This window comes from Lipophrys pholis (genome assembly GCF_963383615.2).
Source record: "Lipophrys pholis genome assembly, chromosome: 21".
Lineage (NCBI taxonomy): Eukaryota > Metazoa > Chordata > Actinopteri > Blenniiformes > Blenniidae > Lipophrys > Lipophrys pholis.
In genome coordinates this window covers 23,626,550-23,639,059 of record NC_137649.1, presented here as the reverse complement: position 1 = coordinate 23,639,059, position 12,510 = coordinate 23,626,550, and the positions used below count along the sequence as shown (strand labels likewise).

At 46.0% G+C, this 12,510-nt stretch overlaps 1 protein-coding gene across 8 annotated transcripts; it reads right to left on the bottom strand.

Moving 5' to 3' along the window:
- Positions 1-1,043: 1,043 nt before the first annotated feature.
- Positions 1,044-12,096, bottom strand: asb2a.1 (ankyrin repeat and SOCS box containing 2a, tandem duplicate 1). Of its 8 annotated transcripts, none has more exons than XR_013936438.1 (10): positions 12,042-12,093; positions 11,406-11,779; positions 8,755-8,865; positions 7,443-7,612; positions 6,146-6,301; positions 5,824-6,069; positions 4,124-4,295; positions 3,433-4,012; positions 3,208-3,335; positions 1,044-1,332 (listed from the first exon to the last, which is right to left on the bottom strand). XR_013936438.1 is itself a non-coding variant. In XM_080490741.1 (10 exons), the coding sequence occupies exons 2-10, from the start codon at positions 11,762-11,764 to the stop codon at positions 1,193-1,195; spliced, it is 2,088 nt and encodes a 695-aa protein (XP_080346867.1). In that variant the 5' UTR covers positions 11,765-11,779; positions 12,042-12,093; the 3' UTR covers positions 1,044-1,192. The 8 variants fall into 8 exon arrangements, 5 of the variants coding, with proteins under 5 accessions (XP_080346867.1, XP_080346869.1, XP_080346868.1 ...); XM_080490741.1 differs by having other exon boundaries at positions 3,208-3,361; XR_013936437.1 differs by having other exon boundaries at positions 1,045-1,332; positions 12,038-12,096.
- Between the last annotated feature and the right edge of the window lie 414 nt (positions 12,097-12,510).

Genomic DNA, 12,510 nt, shown 5'->3' with positions numbered 1-12,510 from the left:
TAATTTAAATATTGTTAACTTAAAAATTAAAAAGATTCAAAATGCTGCGGCTGGAGTCCTGACAGGAACCAGCAGGAGAGATCCACATCGCTCCAAGCTTCTCTTCATTGGCTTCATGTTAAATCTACAATAGAATTTAACATCCCTCTTTTAAACTATTAAGCTCCTCACAACCAGATCTTAAAGAACCGTTGGTCCCACGAGCAGCAGCTCACCCACACATTTCCAATCCAACACCAACAAGCAGGCTTTTAAAAAACAAGTCAAAAGGTTTTTATTGGAATCCATACAAACTACTCAATTATTGCCAAATACTGAACTAATTGTGATACATAGTTGTTTGTGCTAAATAATCTTGTGCAATAGATATGTATAGGAAGAAGTATTAATCTATTTATTAAAACTTTATACCATACGTTTGTATAATTTTGTGTTTTTTATGGTTCACTATAATGTCCCGATTTCATGTCTTATTATTATCATTACTATTATTATTATTATTATTATTATTAATAATAATAAAAAATATTAATATTAATTATTATAATTAATATTAATAATAATTATTAATTATATAACAGCAATTATTATTAATAATGATAATAATAATAATTGCTGTTATTATAATACATTAATTTTATTTGTATTGCACGTTACATTTGTAAATCTCACAGTACTAAAGCAGTAATATAAAAACTGCCAATAAAACGCCAATAAGAGCTGTGAAACGTGAACGATTTTATTCTCTTTTTAAAAGAATCAGCAGTCCGGAGCCCTCTGGTGGTCAGGAGGTGAATTACACTAGTGTGGCACAGTGGACATGCTGAGTCCCTGCAGCCATCAGGATCTTCTCAGAATGAGAAAGTCATTTTCCATAGATGTGATTGGTGAGGAGGCAGAGCTTTCATACTGGCTGACCTCTGGTCCAGATCATAACCTGGTCCGGAGCAGGTCAGGGTAACCCTAACCCTAACCCATCATCATCATCATTATATAAGAACATCTTTAATGTTGAGCATCAGAGCAACACGCCACACAAGAGTAAGTGCAATAAAAACTATTTAATGACACAAGGAAAACATGTGGCTGAATAGAATCTGACAAGCACACAGTGTGGACGTGGCCGAGAATAAATACATCACTTGAAGCGGTTCTGTTGTTGTTTCCAGCTCCTGCAGGGGGTGGTGTGACTTCAGAAGTCGTCCAGCAGCATGTCGTCGTGCTGCAGGAAGCGGATCAGGCCTCCGGGCAGCGGCAGCCTGTTCAGCCGGCGCCGTCCGACCAGCTGCAGCACCTGAAGCCTGCAGAGCTGCAGCAGCGGCCGGGGAGGCGCTGCAGTGGAAACACAACAGAAACACAGCGTTAATCAGCATCGGAGCGTCACTGGAGTTTACTGTTTACTCTACTGTTTACTCTACTGTTTACTCTACTGTTTACTCTACTGATCGTCTTATTGGCTCCCATGTATGTTTATTTATAGATTTGATCTTATTCTTGTACTTTGGACCACAAGTTGTCTTTCAATTTCATAGTACACGTAAATGACAATAAAAGCATTCTATTCTATTCTATCAATACACTAATACTTCTGATCAATACACTAATACTACTGATCAATACATTGATACTACTGATCAATAGACTGATACTTCTGATCAATACACTGACACTACTGATCAATACATTGATACTACTGATCAATAGACTGATACTACTGATCAATACACTAATACTACTGATCAATACATTGATACTACTGATCAATAGACTGATACTACTGATCAATACACTAATACTACTGATCAATACATTGATACTACTGATCAATACATTGATACTACTGATCAATACACTGATACTTCTGATCAATACATTGATACTACTGATCAATACATTGATACTACTGATCAATAGACTGATACTTCTGATCAATACACTGATACTTCTGATCAATACATTGATACTTCTGATCAGAACATCAACTCGGGACTGGAACATTTCATCGAGATGAAAGGTTCGACACAAAACTGGATCAATCAGATCGATCAGACATGTTTCACTTCCTTCATGCTAATTAGCTCAGACTAAAGTTAAACCAGGAGTTCCACAGGGTTCTGTCTCGGGACCCCCACACTTCACATTATACCTGCTTCCTGGAGGAAGATCACCAGGAAACACTTCATTAACTTGCTTTGCTAATGCAGATGACACAGAAAAATATTGATCAGTGGGAACCAGATGATTCTGATCAACTTGTCTGAACAAGCCCGGATGAGCTGGAACCTTCTGCTGGTGAACTCGGATAAAACACAAGTTGTCGTATTTGAGGGAGAAATGATGGAAACATGTAGAAAGGCTGGACGGTATTAGGTTGATCTCTACTACTTCCTGTCGTCTGCCCCCTTAAGGCCCCTGCATCCTCCCTTTTGGACCCATAAGAACAAGAAGAACATTCGGCAGTGACGTCAGCCAGCAGCGGAAAAAAAAAGCTTTTTCGGCAGGACTGTTCATACTCCGATATGAAGCTGCCGAACTTGCGGGCCACGCCCCCTCGCAGCAGGCCACGCCCCCTCGCAGCAGGCACAAGTCTGTGAAGAGGCGGTTAAACTTTTCAACTGCACAGTTTATTTCTGGCCTCCAGAGCTTTCAGAAACACATTTCTCTGAACTTTTTCAGTGATAAAAAAGTTTTTGTCCGAGCGCGATGTTAGTCCAGTTCTAACTACAGGAGCTGACAGCTGCTCGTGATGCGTTCAGGTGCATCACGTCAGCCTGCACTCCGACATTTTAACGAGCTGCGGCGCTCGTACAGTAGCGCTGTTACAGGCTAAATATGATTAAAATATGATCGATAGTCATGAGCGAACTAGAACACGCATGCGCAGCACACGGCAGTGCAGAAGTTTCGGCAGTGCGGCTCCTACATAGTTCGGCCAGGGCGGTTGGCACAGCCCAAACAAATTTGTTCGGCCAGAAGGAGCTGGAAGAAGGAAATGATGTCATTTTGTTCGACAGGACCCTGCACTGCCGAACTTTCGTCTTGTTCTTGTGGAGTATGAAGAGGCCTTTAGTGGCGCGACAAAGACAATGTCTTCCAGCGTGTTGCTCAATGGACAAACGTTAGAATGAAAAGAGAATTAAAAGTAACACGATGTGATATTTGCACAAAAAGGCCACATTGTTTTATCTTTGTTGAAGCTTCTGTCACCTGCTTTCTCTTTGATGACGCTCCAGTCAGAGAAACTGTCCAGATGCTCAACCAGTCTGGAGCACAGGGTCACATGACCGACGTAGTCCAACAGGACGTCAATGATAGGCCCCGCCCAGCGACAGATACTGGGCACAGAGATCATCTCACAGAACTATCAATCAATCAGTCAATCAGTCAATCAATCAGTCAATCAATTAATCAATGACAAGATCTTAGACCGACCTGGACGCCTCTCCTCTCCTGAGCCTCAGGTACCCGGTTGATGACGCGGGGATCGTCGCGGTCTGACCGGGTGGTTTTGATGGGCGGGTGCGGCTGGTTGCCGTAGAAGCAGTCGAAGCAGGGGAGGGCGTGGCCGCCGTTGTCCAGCAGGTACTTGAACATGGTCAGGTACTTCATGGAGAACATGTAGATGGCGGGGAAGGTGGTGGGGTGGGTCGGTATGCCGGCGTTGATGTCGGCGCCGTGCTCGACCAGGAGGGCGACGGTCTGGATGCAGCCCATCCGCGCGGCGACCATGAGCGGCTTGAACATGTCGAGGTTTGGGTCGGCGCCGGCGGCCAGCAGCATCTGGACGGCGTCGATGTTGTTGTTGATGACGGCGAAGTAAAGCGCGGTGCTGCGGCGGTCCTCGTACAGCTTGGACCGCTCCTCGGACAGCTGGGCGTTCACCTCGAAGCCGGCGGCAATCAGGGACTCCAGCACGTCGTCACGGTTACGCTCTGTGGCCATGTGCAGTGGGCTGATGCCGGTTCGCCGGATTCTGGCCTTACTGGTGACGGGGATCAGCGAGGAGACGATGCTGGGAACATAAAGAACACGGGCGGTCTTTACACTGACCTCGTCCCGAAGGAAGACGGCGACCCCGACGCTGACGGCGACCCCGAGACAGGAAACAGTAAACCGTGCCTACGTGTCGTTTCCTCTCTGGGCGGCGATGTGGAGCGGTAAAAGCCCTCTTTTTCCCGCTTTGTTGGCGTCGGCGTTCTGGGAAACGAGGAACTGGACGATGTCTTCGTGTTCGTTTTTAGCTGCTTCGAACAGAGCAGTCGCCCCGTCGGCTGCCTGAGTGTTAATGTCTGCACCTGCAGGCGGAGGTCAAAGGTCAGGGGTGAGCACCAGGGGCACACGACTTCATTCTCCACTGAACCATCCAGCATCTTTATCAACCATGAGGCCCATTGCTTCACCAGTATTCCCAGGAATCAACCATTCATCACAGAATGCACGGCTATATTTGGAAATGGCTTTGAGATTAAACCCAGGGTTTGACTGACTGTGACCTTTCTGTCGTCTAATGACTCCAGAGTCACAATTCAAGTTTCCAGTGTGACGCTACACCAGATTTAGCGACGCGTCAAAGTCAATATTCTGGATAAAATTTCAATTTATAGGTCCTCCAGGCCTATCTCTCATGGTGTAAATAACCCTTGTTCTGCGTGTGTGTGTGTGTGTGTGTGTGTGTGTGTGTGTGTGTGTGTGTGTGTGTGTGTGTGTGTGTGTGTGTGTGTGTGTGTGTGTGTGTGTGGAGAAACTTTCCTTAGAATGAGATTAATCCTGAAGTTAGTCAAGAGTTAATCCTGAAGTTAGTCCAGAAGAGAAAACCAGAGTTAATCCAGAAGTTAGTCAAGAGTTAATCCTGAAGTTAGTCCAGAAGAGAAAACCAGAGTTAATCCAGAAGTTAGTCAAGAGTTAATCCTGAAGTTAGTCCAGAAGAGAAAACCAGAGTTAATCCAGAAGTTAGTTAAGAGTTAATCCTGAAGTTAGTCCAGAAGAGAAAACCAGAGTTAATCCTAAAGTTAATCCAGAGTTAATCACAAAGTTAATCCAGAAAAGAAAACCAGAGTCAATCCAGAAGTTAATCCTAGAGATAAACCAGAGTTAATCCTGAAGTTAATCCAGAAAAGAAAACCAGAGTTAATCCAGAAGATAAACCAGAGTTAATCCAGAAATTAATCCAGGAGATAAACAAGAGTTAATCCTGAAATTAATCCAGAAGTTAGTCCAGACAAGAAATCCCAGCAGTGTCGGCCTCAAATGAGATGAGATGAGATGAGATGAGATGAGATGAGATTAGATGAGATGAGATGAGATGAGATGAGATGATATGAGATGAGATGAGATGAGATGAGATCCAATGTGTTACGATAAGGCAGGATACGTTACTTTATAATACGATACGTTATCATAATACGATAGGATGCGTTGGGATACGATACGATGCGATACATTACTATATATACTATACTGTACATACTACACTATACCACGCTATACTACACTATACTACACTACACCACACTACACCACACTACACCACACTACACCACACTATACAATACAATACAATACTGTACTGTACTGTGCTATACCATACACTACCATACTATACTATGTGATGAGATAATAATAGTGAAAAGAAGACAAACATTGTCTCTCAGCTCGTCTTCTTCCCTTCATGTGCTGCATCATGTCAAAGGTCAGGCCAGTTCTGGAGACGGTTTGACAGCTGAGCTCAAAACTTTCAGACGTTGAGTTTGATGTTGGACAGTTTTCCAAACACTAAAGTGAAGAACCTGAAATGAAAATCTTTCTTGACTCGAGTTTAGTTACCGTGACGCAGGAGGAAGCGGAGGGAGGCAATCTGTCCGCTCTGTGCGGCGGAGAAAAGAGGCGAAATGCCGTAGATGTTGGTCAGGGAGTGTTTGGCCCCGGCCTTCAGCAGCATCTCGCAGATCTCCAAGTTGCTCTGGACCACGGCTTCGTGCAGCGCCGTGCAGCCATGAATGCAGCGAGTATTGATTGCGGCGCCGCCGTTCAGCAGCGCCGCCACCGCCGTGGGACTGTTCCTCTCACAAGCTGCAGGGGGAGCAACAGGAAGTCTTCAGCGGGAGGTGGACGGTCGGCGAACGTCCACGGGACCGCCTGTCCTTACCTTTGAAGAGCGGAGTCTCTTTATCACTATTGGGAATGTCGAGGTCGGCGCCATTTTCCAGCAGCACCTGAACGCAATCCAGCTGGTGTCTGTTGACAGCCACCATCAGCGCCGTTTCGCCCTGAGCCGTTCTCTTGTTCACCATCCCAGGCTGAGCTGCAGGCACAGGTCATCAGGCAGGTGAACTCACCTGAACACAGACATTTAGGGTGCGTCCTAACAGTCCCTCCTATCTCCTAACAGTCCCTCCTATCTCCTAACAGTCCCTCCTATCTTCTAACAGTCCCTCCTATCTCCTGATAGTCCCTCCTATCTCCTGATAGACCCTCCTATCTCCTAACAGTCCCTCCTATCTCCTAACAGTCCCTCCTATCTCCTAACGGTCCCTCCTATCTCCTAATAGTCCCTCCTATCTCCTAACAGTCCCTCCTATCTTCTAATAGTCCCTCCTATCTTCTAACGGTCCCTCCTATCTCCTAATAGTCCCTCCTATCTCCTAATAGTCCCTCCTATCTCCTAACAGTCCCTCCTATCTCCTAACAGTCCCTCCTAGCAGATCATGTCAGTTACCAAAGCAATAATCTGCCTAGAACAACTTGAAATCATCTAGAACCCAGATCCCAACTAGGAATGTTCCAACACAGTAAAGTCCAGTTTTAGTGCAGCCTCGTCTCACTCTGATTGGTTCTTTATTCACCTGGTAGCCGTTTCCCTTTAGTTCCTCTGTTCCTTTCATTTACATTCAAACCTTGAGATATTTGACTTTATATCAGAGGTTAGAGCCTCAGAGGAAGTGAGAGGAACCACCTTTATACTACTTTTGATCACATTTGGAGTTTTTTCACCACAGCAGACGTCACTAATCTTCAACATCTTTCACTAACTCCTTTAGGAAGCCTCCTGACACCTTTCACTAACTCCTTTAGGAAGCCTCCTAACACCTTTCACTAACTCCTTTAGGAAGCTTCCTAACACCTTTCACTAACTCCTTTAGGAAGCTTCCTAACACCTTTCACTAACTCCTTTAGGAAGCCTCCTAACACCTTTCACTAACTCCTTTAGGAAGCCTCCTAACACCTTTCACTAACTCCTTTAGGTAGCTTCCTAACACCTTTCACTAACTCCTTTAGGAAGCCTCCTAACACCTTTCACTAACTCCTTCAGGAAGCCTCCTAACACCTTTCCTTAACCCTGTGACATCTTTCACGGAGTTAAGGAGAAGTGGATAGGAAAGGAGATAGGAGGGACGACTTGGAAGCTCCCTTAAACTCCCCTGACCACAGACAGGTGAACTCACCTGACAGCAGTACCTGCAGACAGGAGTGTTGGTTGTAGAATGCTGCCTGGTGAACTGCCAGCCAGCCTGGATTACTGGGCAGCATCAGGTTCGTCCCTGGTTTCATTGCGAGAGCTTTCACTCTGTTCACGTCACCTGCACGAATGGCTTCGAACAGAGGCTCCTCCTCCCTGCAGGTGAACATTCGTCAGTCACACTCCGCCTGCACACCTGCCTCAATCTGTGAAGAGGGAACTACTTCCCTCAGAGCTTCTCTAAACTAGATTAGAAATTAAAGCTGCAAGCAGCGTTGGCTGAGACCTCACACCCTGGCCCGTCGGGTTTCGCCCAATCATGGCCTCTGGCCCAATGGCGGCCCTGTTCCCAGCAGGTGGCGCTATGGCTGTGATCAGACCTGGACTCTACCACAACGTGTAAAGTTTGAGCCTGAGCAAACCACGTCGAGGGTAATCCCAGGAAACTTCCTTTTGGAAGGAGAATATTTAAGCTTGTTGTGGCCAGAAAGGCAGATTGTGGACTTCCTGTTGGATTTAGGTCGGGGGTGGCAGAACGTGAGTTTTAGGTCTTGATCAGAGGAATAAGTGAGTTTTGGTTTGATCTCTCTACGACATTCCTACGAGCCGTGGTGTTTGGTTTTCCAATGTATTTGAATGAGGAGGCAGGCGGTGGGATTCGGCGTTCAGAGCTTTGAAATCCGAACCACTGGAGTAACCACGAAGCTGTCCAGAAGTTTTAATGAGAAGCGTCTCCTCTGTCATTTGATTCTGTTTTGAAGGCGATATGATGTTCGCCCTCAGAAGAGACAGCGTTTGCTCAAGAGCCAATTTAAATTGTGGAACGAAAATCTTATTTTGAAAGACAAATTGCGGACTTCCTGTTGGACTTAGGTCGGGGGTGTCGCAGCATGATTTTCAGGACTTGATGATACGAAGGAGTGAGCGTTGGTTTGGTCCCTCTACGACAGTCCTTCGGGCCGTGGTGGTCATTGGTCTTTTTAGTGCAATGTAGGTGGCGCTAGAGAGCACGTTCTAGCACTTTGCAGGTTAGTTTTTGCATTTTCGTATAGTCTGCACCAGTCCCGGTGAGCGTGCCTAATTTGGTGAGTGTTGTGGCGTGTTCAGCGGGTCGTGTTCGGTACTAAGACAGAAAGAAGCGACAGATACAGATACAATAGGGTCCTCGCCTTCGGAGGGCTTCCCTTCCGGGCTCGGTCCCTATTTGTTTCCATTAGTTGCACAGGTTGACGCAGTGAATGCAGATGGGTCCTGTGGTCGCACACGCCGAAGCAGTTTGTGAACAGACGTGGACTCACTGTTCAGGTTCTGGACCAACGTGGACCAGAACCCCGTCATGCCGGCGATACGCCACCATCCTCTTCCCAGAACCTGTCATGAACCGACTCACTGTCCCATCAAACGTCTTTCTGAATGCATGATAGCCAATAGAAAGACGGAAACAGTTTCAACAGCCATCGAGAAGACAAACACAAAGTCACAAAACTTACACATCCATATATATGTGTGTGTGTATACATACATACACACACACACACATATATATATATATATACTTACACAAATACATACATACATACATACATACATACAGTAGAACCTTTGATGTAGGGACGCCCTAAAATCCAAGGGCAAGTGTCCCCTGAAGACAGGTGTCCTCTCTTCGGGGGGACGGGTCAGGAGGACAAATTGTAGGACCAGTTGATAGTGAATGCACCAAACACCAAATATGTTATGGTTATTTAAAAGCACATAACTGAACCAATACAAAGATGTATACAATATATATACATACATGTACTGTATATAAGAATATTGTATACAAAGATGTATACAATATATATACATACATGTACTGTATATAAGATATATACAAAATAATTATTAATAAGATTTAATTCATCATTATGTCTAAAAACACAACCTTTGTATGAATCCTCTATAAGCTCTGTGGGACCAGACTGGAGCCTCTGGGGTGGTTTTGGCCCGCCGGCGTCTGAAGTTTCCACTAATCGGGTCGAGCTCAAGTATTTTGACTGTTTTAGTGTCGTGGGATTACATAGGGTATTGGGATTACACCGTCGTGAGACAGGTTAGTCTGACCCGACTGATGACGTGTTGTTGCAGTAGTAATCATATATAAATAAATAAGACGATACTCCCACTAGAAACACTGTCTCTTGGTGCAGGTGGAGACGTTCCTGAGCACCTTCAGATGGAGCTGAAAGGGCCTCAGGCATCTGAGGTGGTGGAGGTGTGTCCTGTGTGACGCCCAGGTAGCTCTGCACTCTCTTCCTGACTGGCTGCTCCGCCCTCTGCTGCTCCGCCCTCTGCTGCTCCACCCTCTGCTGCTCTGCTGCTCCGCCCTCTGCTGCTCCTTGCTGGTGTTCAGGTGGAGACTGTTGTTTCTCCACCAGTCCTCCAGGTGGCTGATTTCCATGAGGAATCCTTCTCATTGTTGGTGGAGCTCAAACCACAGAACGCTGAAGACCGACCACAGAACGCTGAAGACTGACCACAGAACTCTGAAGACAGACCACAGAACGCTGAAGACCGACCACAGAACACTGAAGACCGACCACAGAACTCTGAAGACTGACCACAGAACTCTGAAGACCGACCACAGAACGCTGAAGACTGACCACAGAACGCTGAAGACCGACCACAGAACACTGAAGACCGACCACAGAACGCTGAAGACCGACCACAGAACACTGAAGACCGACCACAGAACACTGAAGACCGACCACAGAACACTGAAGACCGACCACAGAACGCTGAAGACTGACCACAGAACACTGAAGACTGACCACAGAACGCTGAAGACAGACCACAGAACGCTGAAGACTGACCACAGAACACTGAAGACCGACCACAGAACGCTGAAGACCGACCACAGAACACAGACCGATCAAAGTAAACCGTTCCGTCACCTGAGGGACTAAAGAGCTTCAGACTTTGGGACTGAATTCTCGGCTGAAACCCTCGTGAGCATTAGACATATGAGTTATTACAGTTTGAGGTGCAGAGATGATGCTTGGAATCAGACGTGTTCCAAAATTAGAAAAAGACTGGACTCCAGCCATCCTGCTTTTTAAATATAGATAAATATTCTCTGGGTGGAAAGTAGTAACACACATGTCAAGCTTGAATCTTGGGTCACTCCATCAGGGGGTATGAACTCAGGTTACTACCTGAACGTTAAAGGCTCCTTCATCCTCCCTTTTAGAACCCATAAGAAGAAAAAGAAAATTCAGCGGTGACGTCAGCCAGCTGCCGAAAAAAAAAGCTTTTTCGGCAGGACCGTTCATACTCCGATAAGAAGCTGTCAAACTCGCAGACCACGCCCCCACCGACCACGCCCCCTCACAGCGGCCACGCCCCCTCACAGCAGCCACTCGTCTGTGAAGTGGCGTTTTAACTTTTCAACTGTAGTTTATTTCTGTCCTCCAGTATTTTCAGAAACATTTCTCTGAACTGTTCCAGTAATAAAAGAGTTTCTGTCAGAGCGCCATGCTGGTTGGTTTTAAATACTGGAGCTGACAGCTTTGAGTGATGCGTTCAGGTGCATCACGTAAGTCCGCACTCCGACATTTTATCGAGCTGCGGCGCTCGTACAGTAGCGATGTTACAAGCTAAATATGATTAAAATATGACTGATAGTCATCAGAGAGCTGGAACACGGCAGTGCAGAAGTTTTGGCAGTGTGACACCTACTCAGTTCGGCCAGGGCGGTTGGAACAGCCCAAACTAATTTCCTCGGCCAGAAGGAGTTGGAAGAAGAGATGACGTCATTTTGTTCGGCCGGATCTGCACTGCTGAACTTTCTTCTTGTTCTTATGGAGGAGGAATCGTCCTTTAGGTTCCCCCAAAACTGACCGGAAAACAAAAGAGTGTGAAGAAGTGGCCGAAACAGGTGGACGAGGCGAAGGTTGGCGGGAATACGTACAGATCCGGCGGCTTCTCGGTGGGAGGATTGGGAGAACTGTAGTGGACGGCGGTCCGCGGAGGAGCTGCACTCTGAGAGCTGAGAGCCGCCACCGACCCTACATCTGAGGGATTTATTCCAGAACCGGTTTGATGTAGGCTGCAGGTGCCGCTGGTGTTGCCGCTGATGTTGCTGCTGGTGTTGCCGCTGGTGTTGCCGCTGCCACTGGTGTTGCCGCTGGTGTTGCCGTTGCCATGAGCATCAGTCAGACTGCGTTCGATGGCCAGCTGTATCAGCTCGTCGTCACTCAGGTTGCTGTAGAGAGAATAATCCTCCAGGGCTGAACTGGAACCTTCTGCAGTGGTTCTGGCTGCTGCCATGACGTCGCCGGGAATCTGAAGCAAAGGAACAAAAGTTTCTCTCTCTAGTAACTCGGGGGAAAAAAAGCGTGTTTGTTTCCTGCTGGAAGCTCCTGTTTGAAGAAAGAACAACCAGAAAGTCCTGCAGCTCCTCAACCAGCAGACTGACTGTCCAGAGGACACGAGACACCGGGACTAGATATGTTCTTCACTTCACTTCAACATCAAGAGGAAAAGAACATGAAGGTTTTTCCAAACAAACACAACCAGGAAGTAAATATGAGGATTTCACACCTACTTTTCCCCGTCGGTCCTTCTGCTGTGGGTCAGTGTGAAATGGACAGACCGTGTGTGTGTGTGTGTGTGTGTGGGGGGGGTTATCTTTAGTTTATTTTAGGGACTAGCACCCGCTCTTCACCGACTCTAAAGTTACAGATGCAGCAACAGCTGAGCCATTCTAGTTCACCAGAAATAACACACAACGACCTGATTCATGTCCAGATTGACCTCAATAACAGTCGACTCCAAATTAAAGCTGGAAAACAACAAATTCACTTTAAAATGTAGAAATATTATCCAGGTTAATCTATAATAATACAGGAATAATCTCAGGTAAATTTATAATTAATGCAGGAATAATTTCAGGTTAATTTAAAACTGAGGCAGAAATAATCTATGTTTAATTTAAAACTAAAGTAGGAATAATCCCAGATTAATTATAAATGAATCCAGGAAAAATTTCAAATTAATTTAAAATTTACGCAGAA

What these genes read in the sequence shown, in the direction of transcription:
- asb2a.1 (XM_080490741.1), bottom strand. Translation starts at nt 11,764, where the DNA reads ATGGCAGCAGCCAGAACCACTGCAGAAGGTTCCAGTTCAGCCCTGGAG. An exon ending in ACCGAGAAGCCGCCGGATCT is followed by an intron (nt 8,866 to 11,405) that starts GTACGTATTCCC and finishes TCATGCATTCAG; the next exon opens with AAAGACGTTTGATGGGACAG. An exon ending in TCTGCAGGTACTGCTGTCAG is followed by an intron (nt 6,302 to 7,442) that starts GTGAGTTCACCT and finishes CTGTGCCTGCAG; the next exon opens with CTCAGCCTGGGATGGTGAAC.